This window comes from Chiloscyllium plagiosum, unplaced genomic scaffold, assembly GCF_037043375.1.
Source record: "Chiloscyllium plagiosum isolate Xiang-an unplaced genomic scaffold, Cpla_swu_hap1 HiC_scaffold_48, whole genome shotgun sequence".
NCBI lineage: Eukaryota > Metazoa > Chordata > Chondrichthyes > Orectolobiformes > Hemiscylliidae > Chiloscyllium > Chiloscyllium plagiosum.
In genome coordinates, this window is record NW_028270186.1 from 15,250,770 (window position 1) to 15,268,248 (window position 17,479).

Sequence of the window (17,479 nt, forward strand, 5' to 3'; positions counted from 1 at the left end):
TACGTTCAGAACATGAAGATTTAATGTCACCCATCCTGAAATAGGACTAGAGATGAGAAGGACCTTCTTTGGAGTAGCTCGTCAACAAAAATGTGAACTCAACAAAAAAAGAACAACCATTTTCATCCGACTTATGAATGGGTGATATTGGCTCTGGAGATTTCCCTTGCAATGCCGGTGAAATTTGAACAATGGTTTCACCACAGCCCCCAACCCGTTCACATGAAACCCTTCAAAATGTTGAACCTTTTAATCAAATTGCCTCTTTTTCTTCACTGTTCTGAGGGCAATAATCTCATTTCTTCATTCTCATCACTTAACTGCATTTCTTCATTCTCATCACTTAACTGCAGTCCCTTAAATCTGTTCCCATTCCAGCTTGTCTATTTATTAAATAAGCTCGCTGAGTCATGGGGTTTGCTCTCTGCTGTTGTCATAATTGTCCATTACCAGCTCCCGGAAAAGGTGTGAACTGTCGGGAGGGGGAAAAGAACAAGGCTGGGGCTGTTTTCCCTGGAGCATCGGAGCTTGAGGGGGTGACCTTCGAGAGGTTTGTAAAATCATGAGGGGTTCAGGGAGAGAGTAAATACACCCACGGTCTGTTTCGCAAGGTCGGGTGGTCCAAAATCAGAAACCAGAGGTTTGAGGTGAGAGGAGAAAGATTCAAAAGGGACGCAAGGGGCAAACTTGTTTCACTCGGAAGGTGGTACGTGTCTGGAATGAGCTGCCAGAGGGAGGGGTGGAGGTACAATTTTCAAAGGGACCTGAATGGATAACAGAAATGTTACTGAAGGAGTAGGTACTGAAGATGGGGCAACTTATAAACTTTTCACTGCACTCCGACAAATATAGCTATTTCAGTTCAATAAATAGGAAGGTCTGGGAGGCATATGGTCCAAATGCTGGCAGATGGGTCCAGATTAATTTAGGGATATGTGGTTAACATGGAGGAGTTGGATTGAACTGCCAACCCCCAACCACAAGGCCTTGTTATCACATATTGGAGAAAGTGAGACTTGCAAATGCTGGAGGTCAGAGAGAGTGTGGCTGCTGCCTGGACAAGAGACCTTTCAAGCAGCTGCCTATCATCTGCAGTAAGCCCCGCCCACCGGCGCCAGGACCCACCTCCCCATGCCGTCTGACCACGCCCCCGCCGCAACTTGTCTTCCCATGTGGCCCCGCCCCCCCCCCCAACCACGCGCGGAAGGGACGATGGACAGCCGGCCAGACCAATCAGCTTTCGGCGCCGCACCCCCTCCCCTCCCCTGACGCTGGGGCAAACGAGGCGGGGTGACGTCAGGACGCAGCGCGGGTGAGGTGGTGGTTGGTGAGGGGAGGAGGCGGGGCCGAGACCGTGCGGCGTCGTCAAGGCGACGCGGCCTAGTCGGCCTGGCGGAGGCCCGGCGCTCGACGGAATGGTCAGTGAGGGGCGGAGAGGCCGGCAGCGGGATTTGGGTGGGATAAAATCCTATCGGGGTTTTCCTGTGGGGGGCGGGGGCTGGACCTGGACCTGGACCTGTCACTGCGGCTCAAACACATCACCCTCAGGCTGGTCGGGGCAGGCAGAGGCCGTTCAGCCCATCGAGTGTCAGCGCTGATCGCCCTCCAGCGCCAGCTTTCCTGCCTTTGCTCTGGGTTCCTGATGATAAACCGCTCGCTCTCAGTCTCAGAGCCTTGAGTATCACAGCAGGTCATGGACAACACCCCCCCCCACCCCCCACCCCACCCCACCTGCCTCACCGCTCTCTGAGAGAACACATTCCCCCTTGGCCGTGCCTTCAATGTGTGACCCTTCTCCCCCCACCCACCCATCCACTCTGTCCCCATCCCCACCTCCACAGTCCCCACCCCTGTCCTGTCCCAATCCCATCCTGGCCCCACCCTCATCCTGGTCCCCGTCCCCATCCCCATCACTCTGAGGTGATGGCCCTCTGGTCCTCTTCAATGTGTGACCCTCCCCCCCCCCCCCCCCATCACCCACCACCCATCCACTCTGTCCCCACCTCCATCTCCACAGTCCCCACCCCTGTCCTGTCCCAATCCCATCCCGTCCCCACCCCCATCCCCATTCCGTCCCCACTCCCACCTTCATCCTGGTCCCCGTCCCTATCCCCTTTACTCTGAGGTGATGGCCCTCTGGTCCTCTTCAATGTGTGACCCCATCCCCATCCCCATCCCCTTCCCCTTCACTCTGAGGTAATAGCCCTCTGATCATCTTCAATGTGTGACCCTATCCCCATCCCCATCCCTTTTACTCTGAGGTAATAGCCCTCTGGTCATCTTGGATGTGTGACCACACCCCCCCCCCCCCCCATCCCCATCCCCTTCACTGAGGTGATGGCCCTCTGGTCCTCTTGAATGTGTGACACCCCCATCCCCTTCACTGAGGTGATGGCCCTCTGGTCCTCTTGAATGTGTGACGCCCCATCCCCATCCCCTTCACTCTGAGGTAATAGCCCTCTCGTTATCTTGGATGTGTGACCCCCCCCCCCCCCCATCCCCATCCCCTTCACTGAGATGATGGCCCTCTTGTCCAAGGCTCTTCCACTGGGCAAAGCAGCGTCCTTTGGAATACACCTCATCCGACCCCCATGTGACGCCAGACGCACAGCCGTGTGCTTGCCCCTGATCGCCTGGAGAAGGCAACGATAGATGAGTGACAGAGCGTGCATCATGGAAACAGACCCTTGGGTCCAACTCGCCCATGCCGACCAGACATCCCAAACTGATCTAGTCCTGTTTGCCAGCACTGGGCCCATTCCCTCCAAACCCTTCCTGTTCATGTACCTATCCAGGTGCCTTTAAAATGCTGTAATTGTACCAGCCCCCCACCACTTCCTCGTTCCATGCATGCATCACCAACTGCATTAAAAAGTTCCCCCTTTGGTCCGTTTTATCTTTATCCCCCCTCACCTTAAACCTCGAGTTTTGGACTCCCCCACTCCAGGGAAAAGACCTTGGCTACCCACTCTATCTGTGCCCCACATGATTTTATAAACCTTGAAAACCCTCCCTCCTGTACCATCCCTGCAGCCACGTGTTCAGCCCCGCACCCTCCCTGTTGCTCGCTTCACCAGCATGTGGCACAGGCAACAAGCCAGATAACAACAATGTGTGCAGGAGGGTTTCCTGACACAGTATGTCGACAGGCCTACAAGGGGCGATGCCATATTGGATTTGGCGCTGGGGAATGAACCTGGTCAGGGGTGTTAGATTTGGAGGTAGGTGAGCACTTTGGCAATAGTGACCATAATTCGGTTATGTTTACAAGAACAATGGACAGGGATAGGTACATACCACAGGGAAAGAGGTATAACTGGGGGAAAGGCAATTATGATGCGATTCGGCAAGATTTACGATGCATAGGATGGGGAAGGAAACTGCAGGGGATGGACACACTTGAAATGTGGAGCTTATTCAAGGAACAGCTACTGTGGGTCCTTGATAAGTATATACCTATCAGGCAGGGAGGTATTTGTTGAGAGAGAGAGCCATGGTTTACGAAAGAAGTTGAAGCTCTTGTCAAGAGGAAGAGGAAGGCTTATGTGAGGATGAGGTATGATGGCTCAGTTAGGGAGCTTGAGACTTGGAAGTTAGCCAGAAAAGATCTAAATAGAGAGCTAAGAAGAGCCAGGAGGGGACATGGGAAGTTGTTGGCAGATAGGATCAAGGTAAAACCCTAAGGCCTTTAACAGGTATAACAGGAATAAATGAATGACTAGAGTAAGATTAGGGCCAAACAAAGTCATAGAGATGTACAGCATGGAAACAGACCCTTCCGTCCAACCTGTCCATGCTGACCAGATATCCCAACCCAATCTAATCCCACCTGCCAGCACCCAGCCCAAATCCCTCCAAACCCTTCCTATTCATATAGCCATCCAAATGCTTCTTAAATGTTGCAATTGTACCAGCGTCCACCACTTCCTCTGGCAGCTTATTCTATACATGTACCACCCTCTGTGTGAAAAAGTTGCCCCTTAGGTCTCTTTTATATCTTTCCCCTCTCACCCTAAACCTATGCCCTCTAGTTCTGAACTCCCCGTTTCCAGGGAAAAGACTTTGTCTATTTATCCTATCCATGCCCCTCATAATTTTGTAAACCTCTATAAGGTCACCCCTCAGCCTCTGACTCTCCAGGGAAAACAGCCCCAGCCTGTTCAGCCTCTCCCTGTAGCTGAGATTCTCCAACCCTGGCAATATCTTTGTACGTCTTTTCTGAACCCTTTCAAGTTTCACAACATCTTTCCGATAGGAAGGAGACCAGAATTGCAACAGTGGAATATTCCAACAGTGGCCTAACCAATGTCCTGTACAGCCCCAACATGACCTCCCAACTCCTGTACTCAATACTCTGACCAATAAAGGAAAGCATACCAAATGCCTTCTTCACTATCCTTCTACCTGCAACTGCACTTTCAAGGAGCTATGAACCTCCACTCCAAGGTCTCTTTGTTCAGCAACACTCCCCAGGACCTTACCATTAAGTGAATAAGTCCTGCTAAGATTTGCTTTCCCAAAATGCAGCACCTCACATTTATCTGAATTAAACTCCATCTGCCACTTCTCAGCCCATTGGTCCATCTGGTCCCGATCCTGTTGTGATCTGAGCTAACCCTCTTCGCTGTCCATTACACCTTCAATTTTGGTGTCATCTGCAAACTTACTAACTGTACCTCTTGTGCTCACATCCAAATCATTATTTATGTAAATGACAAAAAGTAGAGGGCCCAGCACCGATCCTTGTGGCACTCCACTGGTCACAGGCCTCCAGTCTGAAAAACAACCCTCCACCACCATTCTCTGTCTTCTACCTTTGCGCCAGTTCTGTATCCAAATGGCTAGTTCTCCCTGTATTCCATGAGATCTAACCTTGCTAATCAGTTTCCCATTGGGAACCTTGTTGAACGCCTTACTGAAGTCCGTATTGATCACATCTACTGCTCTGCCCTCATCAATCTTCTTTGTTACTTCTTCAAAAAACTCAATCAAGTTTGTGAGATATGATTTCCCACATACAAAGCCATGTTGACTATCCCGAATCAGTCCTTGCCTATCCAAATTCATGTACATCCTGTCCCTCAGGATTCCCTCCAACAACTTGCCCACCACTGAGGTCAGGCTCACCGGTCTGTAGTTCCCTGGCTTGTCTTTACTGCCCTTCTTAAACAGTGGCACCACGTTTGCCAACCTCCACTCTTCCGACACCTCACCTGTTACTATCGATGATACAAATATCTCAGCAAGAGGCCCAGCAATCATTTCTCTCGCTTCCCACAGAGTTCTCGGGTACACCTGGTCAAGTCCTGGGGATTTATCCACCTTTAACCGTTTCAAGACATCCAGCACTTCCTCCTCTGTAATCTGGACATTTTGGAAGATGTCACCATCTATTTCCCTACAGTCTATGTCTTCCATATCCTTTTCCACAGTAAATACTGATGCAAAATATTCATTTAGTGTCTCCCCCATTTTCTGTGGCTCCACACAAAGGCCGCCTTGCTGATCTTTGAGGGGCCCTATTCTCTCCCTAGTTACCCTTTTGTCCTTAATATATTTGTAAAAACTCTTTGGATTCTCCTTAATTTTATTTGCCAAAGCTATCTCATGTCCCCGTTTTGCCCTCCTGAATTCCCTCTTAAGATAGTAAAAGAAAGTTGTGTGTGGAATCTGAGGACTAAACGCTTCATGAATACTTTTCATTCTTGGGAAAAGGGCAATGTTAGTGAGAATACATGGATACAGGCTACGAGATTCGATGGGATTGCTGTTGACAAAGAGGAGGTTTCAGCAATTTTGGAAGATCTGAAAATAGATAAGACCCGGGAGCCGGGTGGGACTTATCCTTGGATTCTCTGGAAAGCTAGGGAGGAGATTGCAGAGCCTTTGGCTTTGATCTTTATGTCATCGTTGTCGACAGAAGTAGTGCTAGAGGACTGGGGGATAGCAAATGGCGTTCCTTTGTTCAAGAAGGGGACAACCCTAGTAATTATAGGCCAGTGAGTCTTACTTTAGTTGTGGGTAAGGTGTTGGACAAGGTTATGAGACATAGGATTTATAATCATCTCGAGAGGAATAATTTGATTCGGGATAGCCAACACGGTTTTGTGAAGGGTAAGTCGTGCCTCACGAACCTTACTGAGTTCTTTGGGAAGGTGGCAAAAGATGATGGTAAGGCGGTTGATGTGCTGTATATGGATTACAGTAAGGCATTTGATCAGGTTCCACAAGGTCAGCTGTTGCACAGAATACGGAGTTTCGGGGTTGAAGGTGATTTCGTGGTTTGCATCGGAAATTGGCGAGCTGAAAGAAGACAGAGGGTGGTGGTTGATGGGGAATGTTCATCCTGGAGCTCAGTTACCAGTGGGGTACTGCAAGGATCTGTTTTGGGGCCCCTGCTGTTTGTCAATTTTATGAATGACCTGGATGTGAGAGATGGGTGAGTAAATTTGCAGATGCAGATGGGCAGAGTTGTGGATGACCGAGGGACATCGACAAGATGCAGAGCTGTGCTGAGAGGTGGCAAATGGAGTTTAATGCGGAAAAGTGTGAGGCAGTTCACTACGGAATACAGAGTCCTGGGCTCATGGTAAAATTCTTGGCAGTGCAGATGAACAGATGCAGGTGCAGCTGTCCAAGTGTCGGAATCCCTGAAAGTTGCCACACTGGTTGATCAGGTTGTTATGAAGGCATGTGGTGTGTTGGCGTTTATTGGTAGGGGGATTGAGTTTTGGAGTCACGAGGTCATGCTGCAGCTGGACAAGAGACTGGTAAGGCCGCACCTGGAGTATTGCGTACAGTTCTGGTCACCGCATTATCGGAAGGATGTGGAAGTTTTGGGAAAGGTTCAGAGGAGATTTACTGAGATGTTGCCTGGTATGGAGGGAAGGTCTTACAAGGGGACATAGCTTTAAATTGAGGGGTGATAGATGGGGTAGTTTCTTTACTCAGAGTGTAGTAGGGCTGTGGAAGAGTAGTAGACTCGCTGACATTAAGGGCATTTAAATGGGCATTGGACATACGCATGGATAATAATGGAATGGGTAGGTTAGATGGGCATCAGATTAATTTCGCAGGTCGATGTAACATCGAGGGCTGAGGGGCCTGTACTGCGCTGTAACGTTCTGTGTTCAAGAAAGTCACCCCTCAGCCTCCAACGCTCCAGGGAAAACAGCCCCAGCCTGTTCAGCCTCTCCCTGAAGCTCCAACCCTGGCAACATCCTTGTAAATCTTTAATGTTTGACAACATCTTTTGTCCAGCAAGGAGACCAAAATTAAATACAGTATCCAAAAAGTGGCTGAAGCAGTGTCCTGTACAGCCGCAACATGACATCCCAACTCAGTGTACTGACCGTTGAAGGCGAGTGTGCCAAATGCCGCCTTCACCACCTTGTCCCCCTGCTTTGTTCAGCGACACTCCACAGAGCCGTGCCCTGCCCTGATTTGCCTTCGGAAAATGCAATTCCTCACGTTGATCCAAATTTAATTTCATCTCCCACTCCTCGGTCCATTGGCCTCCATGTCCTTTGAGGAGTTGAGAAGTATAATTCATTCTACACCATAACATTTCTGTGGTATCCTGTGTGGTGTTTTTTTTTATTTCAAAAATATACTTTATTCATAAAATATTTTGATGGTCTGTACAATTGGTCATGCCATACATCCGTAGACATTCCATTTGTTTGCATACTGAAACAGAGTAATCATTCCTATTTACAGGTCTGTACGATTACATTTTTAGCTGAGGTGTCAGCAGAGCCCAAATCACTGCGCGGGCCCCCTGTTCTTCGTTAGGCAGGCAGACTTTACACGGTGGTCTTTCCCCACCGTGCCTTGGTGGCAGCTGCCCCAAGCTTCAGCGCGTCCCTCAACACGTAGTCCTGGACCATGGAATGTGCCAGTCTACAACACTCAGTCAGGGTCAACTCCTTCAGCTGGAAGATCAGCAGGTTTCGGACCACCCAGAGAGCGTCCTTCACCGAGTTGATGATACTCCAGGCACAGTTGATGTTCGTCTCGGTGTGCGTCCCGGGGAACAGGCCGTACAGCACGGAGTCCCGCGTCACGGCGCTGCTCGGGACGAACCTCGACAAACACCACTGCATTCCTCTCCAGACTTCCTCTGCATAGGCACATTCCAGAAGGAGGTGTGTGACAGTCTCGTCCCCCCCGCAGCCGCTTCGAGGGCAGCGTGCGGTGCGGCTGAGATCCGGGCGTGCATAAAGGATCTCACAGGCAGAGCCCTTCTCACCACCAGCCAAGCCATGTCTTGGTGTTTGTTGGAAAGTTCTGGTGATGAGGCATTCTGCCAAATGGCTTTGACAGTCTGCTCAGGGAACCGCTCGATAGGATCCGCCCTCTCCTTTTCCCGAAGGGTCTCAAGGACACTACGTGCTGACCACTTCCTGATGGACTTGTGGTCAAAGGTGTTTTTCTTCATAAATTTCTCCACGAAGGACAGGTGATACGGAACGGTCCAACTACTCGGAGCGTTCCGCGGCAGCGAGGCCAGGCCCATCCTTCGCAACACCGGGGACAGGTAGAACCTCAGTACGTAGTGACACTTGGTGTTTGCGTACCGGGGATCCACGCACAGCTTGATGCAGCCACACACAAAGGTGGTCATCAGGGTGAGGGTGGCATTGGGCGTGTTTTTTTCCCCCATTGCCCAGGTCTTTGTACATTGTGTCTCTTCGGACCCAGTCCATCTTTGATCTCTACATGAAGTGGAAGATGGCCCGGGTGACTGCGGCGGCACAGGTTCTGGGGTTAGGCCAGACCTGTGCCGCATTTAACAATACTGAGAGTACCTCACACCTGATGACCAGGTTTTTTCCTGAGATGGAGAGCGACCGTTGCTCCCATCTGCCCAGTTTCTGCCTCACTTTGCTGATACGCTCCTCCCAAGACTTGGCGCACACCCCAGCCCCTCCGAACCAAATACCCAGCACCTTCAGGTGGTCGGTCCTGACGGTGAAGGGGACCGAGGATTGGTCGGCCCAGTTCCTGAAGAGCATGGCCTCGCTCTTGCCTCAGTTTACCTTGGCCCCCGAGGCCCGTTCGAACTGTTCACATATGCGCTTGAGTCTGCGCACGGACAGCGGATCCGAGCAGAAAACGGCGACATCATCCATGTACAGGGAGGCCTTAACCTGCAGGCCCCCGCTGCCAGGAATAGTCACCCCTCTCAGGCTCGCATCCTTCCTGATGGATTCGGCAAATGGCTGTATGCAGCACACAAACAAGGCAGGAGAGAGGGGGCAGCCCTGCCTGACTCCAGATCTGACTGGGAAGCTATCTGATTCCCACCCATTGATTGAGACTGCACTGACAATGTTGGTGTAGAGCAGTCTGATCCTATTACCGATTCCCTCCCCAAAGCCCATTTTGGAGAGGACATCCCTCATAAATATCCTGTCAAAGGCTTCCTCCTGGTCCAGGCTGATCAGGCAGGTGTCCAACCCTCTGTCCTGCACGTAGGTGATCGTATCCCTGAGGAGTGCGAGACTCTCAGCAATCTTCCTGCCCGGCACAGCACAGGTTTGGTCAGGGTGAATCACCGACCCTAGAGCAGACCTGACCCAGTTGGCGATTACCTTTGACAGAATTTTGTAATCTGCATTCAACAATGAGATTGGTCTCCAATTTTTGAGTTCCTCCCTCTCCCCCTTCCGCTTGTAGACGAGGGTGATGATGCCTTTCCTCATGGATTCACTCATGGTACCTGCCCGAAGCATACTGACATTCACCTCCAGCAGGTCCTGGCCAATCAAGTCCCACAGAGCGGAATAGAGCTCGACCGGTAAGCCGTCGCTTCCGGGAGTTTTATTCTTTTCGAAGGACTCGAGGGCCTTGGTCAGCTCATCCAGAGATAGCGGCTGGTCCAGCCTCTCCCGTGTTCTGTCGTCTAAGACCTCCGTGATAGAGGACAGGAACGACTGGGAGGCCGCGCTGTCGGTCGGCTTCGCGTCATACAGACTAGCGTAGAAGGATTTACTGATCCTCATGATGTCAGCCTGAGATGACGTTATCGAGCCATCTTCTTCCTTCAGGCTGCTGAGCACGGAGCTCTCTTTGTGCACCTTCTGGAAGAAGAAACGTGAGCATGTCTCGTCCTGCTCCACCGAGCGGACTCTGGACCGGAATATTATCTTGGAGGCCTCCGAAGCAAAGAGTGAGGCTTGCTGGCCCTTCACCTCCTTGAGGTCCTCCGTGACATCGACCCCCAATGTCTGCAGCAGGAGCAGGTTCTGCATACTTTCCTGGAGCTGGGACAGTTTTCCTCGCCTCTCTCTCACCTCCTGAACACCTTTGAGGATGAAGAACCTCTTGATGTTCCCTTTTACTGTTTCCCACCAGTCCGCTGGGGACTCAAAGAGGGGCTTCACGGTTCTCCAACCTGTGTAGTCCCTCTTGAGCTCCTCGATGTTTCCCGGGGTCAACAGCTTGGTGTTCAGCTTCCACGTTCCCTTCCCAGCCCGCTGCTCGTCCTGTAGGTGACAGTCGGCCAGCAGGAGGCAGTGGTCAGAGAAGAACACCGGCTTGACGTCGGTGGATCTGACCGAGAGCGTTCGAGACACAAACAGGTAATCTATCCTTGAGCGGATAGACCCGTCTGCCCGTGTGGTATCCTGTGTGGTGTTGCTTGAAATGGTGGTGACGGTTCCCTTGCTACGCCCTCGAATTCGATGCGAGACTCGCTCAGGGTCTCTCTGCATTCATTTCTCTTCAGAGTGACAGTGTATCTGACAGTGCCATGTTCCCTCACTCCTGCGCTGGAGTCAGTGTTGCCTGGGTGTTTGGGCTTAAATCTCTGTTGCGTTGGACTTGAATCCATAGAATTCTGCTTCAGGCAAGAGAGTGCATTCAGAAACCACCTTGTGGGAACAAATGGAAAATAAGTTCCAGCTTGTGCAGATTTGTTAAAAGGCAGAGGTGATGAACTAGATGGGAGTTCTCTCATCAACTGGTGGTCAGATTGAGGGTGCTGCAAATACATTTAGATTTTCTAAAGACACCGGGCAGGGGGAATTAAATTCCAGGATCATTCATGTGGTTCTGAAGAAGTCATTCATCTTGAGTGTTAATCGACAGAAGGAATTGAGAGACAGTGTGTGCTGAATTCTCAACACCATGCATTTGGAAAGATATGGGGGTTCTGGACAAGCATCAGGAAAGACCGATGAGTTTCGTGGAGAGACTGGCGATTTCGGTCAGTGAAAATCGTCAAGGGCTCTTCAGGACGAAATGAGGCAGCTCCTGGCACAGCAGAAACAGTGGGACTGACGGTGCCGAACTGCGGAGTGGACATAGCTTCAGTCGTAACAATCGAAACAGAATTGGGAGAATAGTTGTGCAATTAAAAAAAAGAGGGCTGAAGAATAGACCGATGTTGGGGTTCAGGTACATAATTCTCGGACGTTTGCGTTCCAATTGGACAGGGTGGTGAAGACGCTGTTTCGCACGCTCACTTTCAATGCTGAGACCTTTGAGTACAGGGATTGGAATGTCATTTTGAGATTGGAATCGACGTTGGTGAAACGGGTTCTGGAATACTGTGTTCAGTCCTCGTCTCCCTGTAATAGGAAGGATACTTTAAAGTTCAAGAGGGTCCAGAAGAGATATACAGGATGTGGCCAGGTCTGGAGTTTGATGGTTCGGCTGGGACTCTTCACTGTAGCTGTGGGAGTTTGATGGGTGACCTTACAGAGGTTTATAAAATCATGAGGGGTATGGATAAGGTGAATGGCAGGTGTCTTTTCCCTCGGGGAGACGATGTCAAGACTAGGGGGCAGTTTCTTGTTCAGGTGAAAAGAAAAAGATTTCAAAAAGACAGGCGGGGCGACTTTTGTGGGTTTGTGTGTGGAATGAACTTGCAGAGGAAGTGGTGATCCGGGTACATTTACAACATCTGGATAAGTACATGAACAGGAAAGATTTGGAGGGATGGGGACTAAACACAGACAAACAGGACAAGTTTGGTTAGAGAGGATGGTTCGTGTGGACGAGAGGGGTCTGTTGCCCTGCTGTGTGACCTGAAGGGAAAATGTTTGCAAAGCTGTGTGGATCGATTCACTAAAGTGCCAGTACAGGGTTGATGGGTCAAATAGCCTCCTTTTGCTGTACAATACATGAAGAAGCTTGGCAGCTTGCTTATTTGTTTTCCAAGTTCCTGCAGGTATTGTCCGTTCATCTCATTGTCCGGTTCAAGGGTGTGTGGTGTTCAAGGAGCATGGGCTTGATGTACTGGAGCACCGAGCCCTGATTCTTCAGTGGTCGATCCCACTCGGTCACTGACACAGTCCTTTTCTCGACCGTATTCCCTGGCCCTGGCCATGCCCCTTCTGTCACCCTGCCCCTGAGAAGCCCGAGAAAATTGCATTCTCCCTCTGGTCTTTTGTCCCGGAATGGTGGAACGGTAATCTGTGTGTTGACGAGAGCATGACGTGTTCATCTGGAGATGTTGCCGGTCCCGTGATGTTGTTGCTTGCAATATCCCTGTGCCAGTGGCTGCACTTTGTCTGAAAGACCAATCTCCCCCTCCCCCAACCAAGGGAGTCCAACACAAGGGGTGCCAACGATGAGAACAGGAGCCTGATCTCGCCCTTCAGCACTCGGTGCGTGCTGCACCGTTCAGTACAATTCTGGCTGTTCCTCGCCCTCAGTTCGACCTCGGTGCGGTGGTATTGTTCGGCTTGTCGGGCTGTGCCATCTCAGGCTTGGCTTCAGCATTGACGCTGGGAGAGAGACTGTGAGCAGTTAGCAGTGATGCAGGAGCGTCTCTCTGGCACTTGGGTTTGGGCCAGTCAAGCTGCTGATCGTCCACTGCTAATTAATCTGCATTCTCCCCTCTTAAAGGTGCGAACTGTTATGGGATAGCCATCAGCAGCAAGAATCCTGGTGGAACAGGGGTGCTGTGTCGGATTGTGTTGGCCTGCTAGGCCGATGCCCTGACTGAGATTAGGTAAGCTGCTACCCTCTGATTCTGTCTGGCTTTGAGGAGACTCACTGGGCAATGAGATGTGACAGGCTCGTGTGTTATTAACAGGCCTTTTCTGTGTTCCCTGACAAACTAGTTTCCTAAAGTCCGCAGCACACAGTTTCAGGGTGGTGACCCACTGTTTCTCAAGGGCGTCTTGCTTGAAGAATGCCCTTTCTCCTCCCGGAGACATGGACTCGCTGGAAGCTCAGCTGGAGCTGCTTCTGAAGGGAGAGGGCATCGAGGTGCAGGGCTACGACTCTCCCCTAGAAGACGTGGTGCCGGTAACTGTGCGGAAGACCGTCTGCTACATCGTCGCTGCAGTCATCCTGAACGAGCAGGTAAGAGGGGACCTCCTCACTGACCCGCAGCCCCGTTCGCATCAGGCCTGACGGGAACACCGTCTCGATCTGTGTGGGCCCACGGTATCCCCCTCCTGGACCTGTGTGTCCGGGGCACAATTTCACTCCTTGTAAGCAACACACAAAGTTTTGTGAACTGAGAGGAAGACAGACATCAAGAGGTTGGAGAAATGGGCCGACCGGTGAATGGGGAGGTTTTCCTCACTCTTCCAATTGTAAACGGGCAATCCTGGAGCAGAGGAGGTATACAGTTATCAGGGGCACCTTGACAGAACGGAGGCATACAGCATCTTGCAAAGAGGGACACGGGGGGTACAAAACATACAGTGTGAAACCACAACACTGTGGATGCTGGAAGCCTGAAACAAACACAGAAAAACACTGCAGAGACAGAGCAGGTCCTGAGGAGAGACAAACAGAGGGAACATTTTTAGTTCAGTGTGTCTTGTTCAGAACTGAGTCATCCTTCCAAAGAGAAAAAAACCCACACTTGTTTGGGTTGGTGGTGAGCACTGCAGCCTCACAGCGCCAGAGACCAGGGTTCAATTCCAGCCTCGGGTGACTGTCTGTGTGGGGTTTGCACATTCTCCCCCGTGTCTGTGTGGGTTTCCTCCGGGTGCTCCAACAGTCCAAAGATATACAGGTTAGGGTGGATTGGCCATGCTAAATTGTCCCATAGTATTCAGGGTGTGCAGGTTTGGGTGGGTTGGCCATGCTAAATTGTCCCATAGTATTCAGGGATGAGCAGGTTAGGGTGGGTTGGCCATGGAAATTGCCCATAGTGTTCAGGGATGTGAAGGTCAGGGTGGATTAGCCGGGCTAAATTGCCCCATAGTGTTCAGGGATGTGCAGATTAGGGTGGATTGGCCGTACTAAATTGCCCCATAGTGCTCAGGGATGTGCAGGTTAGGGTGGATTGGCCGTGCTAAATTACCCATAGTGCTCAGGGATGTGTAGGTTAGGGTGGATTGGCCGTGCTAAATTACCCATAGTGTTCAGGGATGTGCAGGTTAGGGTGGATTGGCCGTGCTAAATTACCCATAGTGCTCAGGGATGTGAAGGTTAGGGTGGATTGGCCGTGCTAAATTGCGCCATAGGGCTCAGGGATGTGCAGGTTAGGGTGGATTGGCCGTACTAAATTGCCCCATAGTGCTCAGGGATGTGCAGGTAAGGGTGGATTGGCCGTGCTAAATTACCCATAGTGCTCAGGGATGTGCAGGTTAGGGTGGATTGGCCGTGCTAAATTGCGCCATAGGGCTCAGGGATGTGCAGGTTAGGGTGGATTGGCTATGCTAAATTGCGCCATAGGGCTCAGGGATGTGCAGGTTAGGGTGGATAGGCTGTGCTAAATTGCCCCATAGGGCTCAGGGATGTGCAGGTTAGGGTGGATTAGCCATGCTAAATTACCCCACAGTATTCAGGAATGTGCAGGTTAGGGCGGATTGGCCATGCTAAATTGCCCCATGTGTTCAGGAATGTGCAGGTTGGGTGGGTTGGCCATGCTAAATTGTCCCATAGCATTCAGGGATGTGCAGGTTCGGGTGGGTTGGCCATGCTAAATTACCCACAGTGTTCAGGGATGGGAAGGTTAGGGTGGATTAGCCATGGAAATTGCCCTTGGTGTTCAGGGATGTGAAGGTCAGGGTGGATTGGCCGTGCTAAATTACCCATAGTGTTCAGGGATGTGCTGGTTAGGTTGGATTGGCCATGCTATATTGCTCATAGTGTTCAGGGATGTGCAGATTAGGGTGGATTGGCCATGCTAAGTTGCCCCATAGTGTTCAGGGACGTGCTGGTTAGGGTGGATTAGCCGTGCTAATTACCCCATAGTGTTCAGGGCTGTGCAGGTAAGGGTGGGTTGGCCATGGTAAATGTCCCATAGTATTCAGGGATGTGGAGGTTCGGGTGGATTGGCCATGCTAAATTACCCATAGTGTTCAGGGATGGGAAGGTGAGGGTGGATTAGCCTTGGAAATTGCCCATAGTGTTCAGGGATGTGAAGGTCAGGGTAGATTGGCCGTGCTAAATTACCCATAGTGCTCAGGGATGTGCAGGTTAGGGTGGTTTGGCAATGCTAAATTACCCCATAGTGCTCAGGGATGTGAAGGTCAGGGTGGATTGGCCATGCTAAATTACCCCATAGTGCTCATGGATGTGCAGGTTAGGGTGGATTGGCCATGCTATATTGCCTATAGTGTCCAGGGATGTGCAGGTTAGGGTGGATTGGCCATGCTAAACTGCCCCCATAGTGTTCAGGGATGTGCAGGTTAGGGAGGATGAGCCGTGCTAAATTACATATAGTGCTCAGGGATGTGCAGGTTCGGGTGGATTGGCCGTGCTAAATTACATATAGTGCTCAGGGATGTGCAGGTTCGGGTGGATTGGTCATGGGAAATTGCCCCATAGTGTTCAGGGATGTGCAGGTTAGGGAGGATTGGCCGTGCTAAATTACATATAGTGCTCAGGGATGTGCAGGTTCGGGTGGATTGGTCATGGGAAATTACCCCATAGTGCTCAGGGATGTGCAGGTTAGGGTGGATTGGTCATGGGAAATTACCCATAGTGTTCAGGGATGTGCAGGTTAGGGTGGATTGGCCGTGCTAAATTACATATAGTGCTCAGGGATGTGCCGGTTCAGGTGGATTGGCCATGCTAAATTGCGCCATAGGGCTCAGAGATGTGCAGGATAGGGTGGATTGGCCATGCTATATTACCCCATACTGTTCAGGGATGTGCAGGTTAGGGTGGATTGGCCGTGCTAAATTACCCCATACTGTTCAGGGATGTGCAGGTTAGGGTGGATTGGCCATGCTAAATTGCCCACAGTGCTCAGGGATGTGCAGGTTAGGGTGGATTGGCCATGCTATATTGCCTATAGTGTCCAGGGATCTATAGGTAAGGGTGGATTGGCCATGCTAAATTACCCATAGTGTTCAGAGATGTGCAGGTTAGGGTGGATTGGCCATGCTAAATTACCCATAGTGCTCATGGATGTGCAGGTTAGGGTGGATTGGCCATGGGAAATTACCCACAGTGTTCATGGATGTGCAGTTTAGGGTGGATTGCCCGTGCTAAAATGCCCCATAGTGCTCAGGGATGTGCAGGTTAGGTGGATTGGCCATGCTAAATTGCCCCATAAGGCTCAGGGATGTCCAGGTTAGGGTGGATTGGCTGTGCTAAATTGACCCATAGTGCTCAGGATGTGCAGGTTAGGGTGGATTGGCCATGCTAAATTGCCCCATAGTGCTCAGGGCAATGCAGGTTTGGGTGGATTGGCCATGCTAAATTAACCATAGTGCTTAGGGATGTGCAGGTTAGGGTGGATTGGCCATGGGAAGTTACTCACGGTGTTCAGGGATGTGCAGGTTAGGGTGGATTGGCCGTGCTAAATTGCCCTCGTAGTGTTCCGGGATGTGCTGGCTCGGGTGGATTGGCCATGCTAAATTACCCATAGTGCTCAGGGATGTGTAGGTTAGGGTGGGTTGACCATGCTAAAATGCCCTTGTGGTGTTCAGGGATGTGCAGGTTAGGGTGGATTAGCCATGCTAAATTTCCCATAGTGCTCAGGGATGTGCAGGTTAGGGTGTGTTGGCCGTGCTAAATTACCCCATAGTGCTCAGGGATGTGCAGGTTAGGGTGGATTGGCCATGCTAAAATGCCCTCATAGTGTTCAGGGATGTGCAGGTTGGAGTGAATTGGACATGCTAAATTACCCATAGTGCTCAGGGATGTGCAGGTTAGGGTTGGTTTGCAATGCTAAAATGCACTCGTAGTGTTCAGGGATGTGCAGGTTAGGGTGGATTGGCCATGCTAAATTACCCATAGTGTTCAGGGATGTGCAGGTTAGGGTGGATTGGCCATGCTGAGTTGCCCCATAGTGGTCAGGGACGTGCTGGTTAGGGTGGATTAGCCGTGCTAATTACCCCATAGTGTTCAGGGATGTGCAGGTAAGGGTGGGTTGGCCATGCTAAATGTCCCACAGTATTCAGGGATGTGGAGGTTCGGGTGGATTGGCCATGCTAAATTACCCATAGTGTTCAGGGATGGGAAGGTGAGGGTGGATTAGCCATGGAAATTGCCCATAGTGTTCAGGGATGTGAAGGTCAGGGTGGATTGGCCGTGCTAAATTGCCCCATAG

At 51.0% G+C, this 17,479-nt stretch overlaps 1 protein-coding gene across 2 annotated transcripts in view; it reads left to right on the top strand.

The window, feature by feature from the left end:
- The first annotated feature begins 1,333 nt into the window (after nt 1-1,333).
- The window catches only part of nudt18 (nudix (nucleoside diphosphate linked moiety X)-type motif 18), a 36,030-nt gene continuing 19,884 nt past the window's right edge, over nt 1,334-17,479 (top strand). For both annotated transcript variants that reach the window (XM_087984285.1, XM_087984286.1), the window contains exons 1-3: nt 1,334-1,418; nt 12,859-12,964; nt 13,077-13,320. In XM_087984285.1, coding sequence (XP_087840411.1) covers nt 13,171-13,320 — 150 coding nt within the window. In that variant the 5' untranslated portion in view covers nt 1,334-1,418; nt 12,859-12,964; nt 13,077-13,170. The remainder of the gene's footprint in view (nt 1,419-12,858; nt 12,965-13,076; nt 13,321-17,479) is intronic.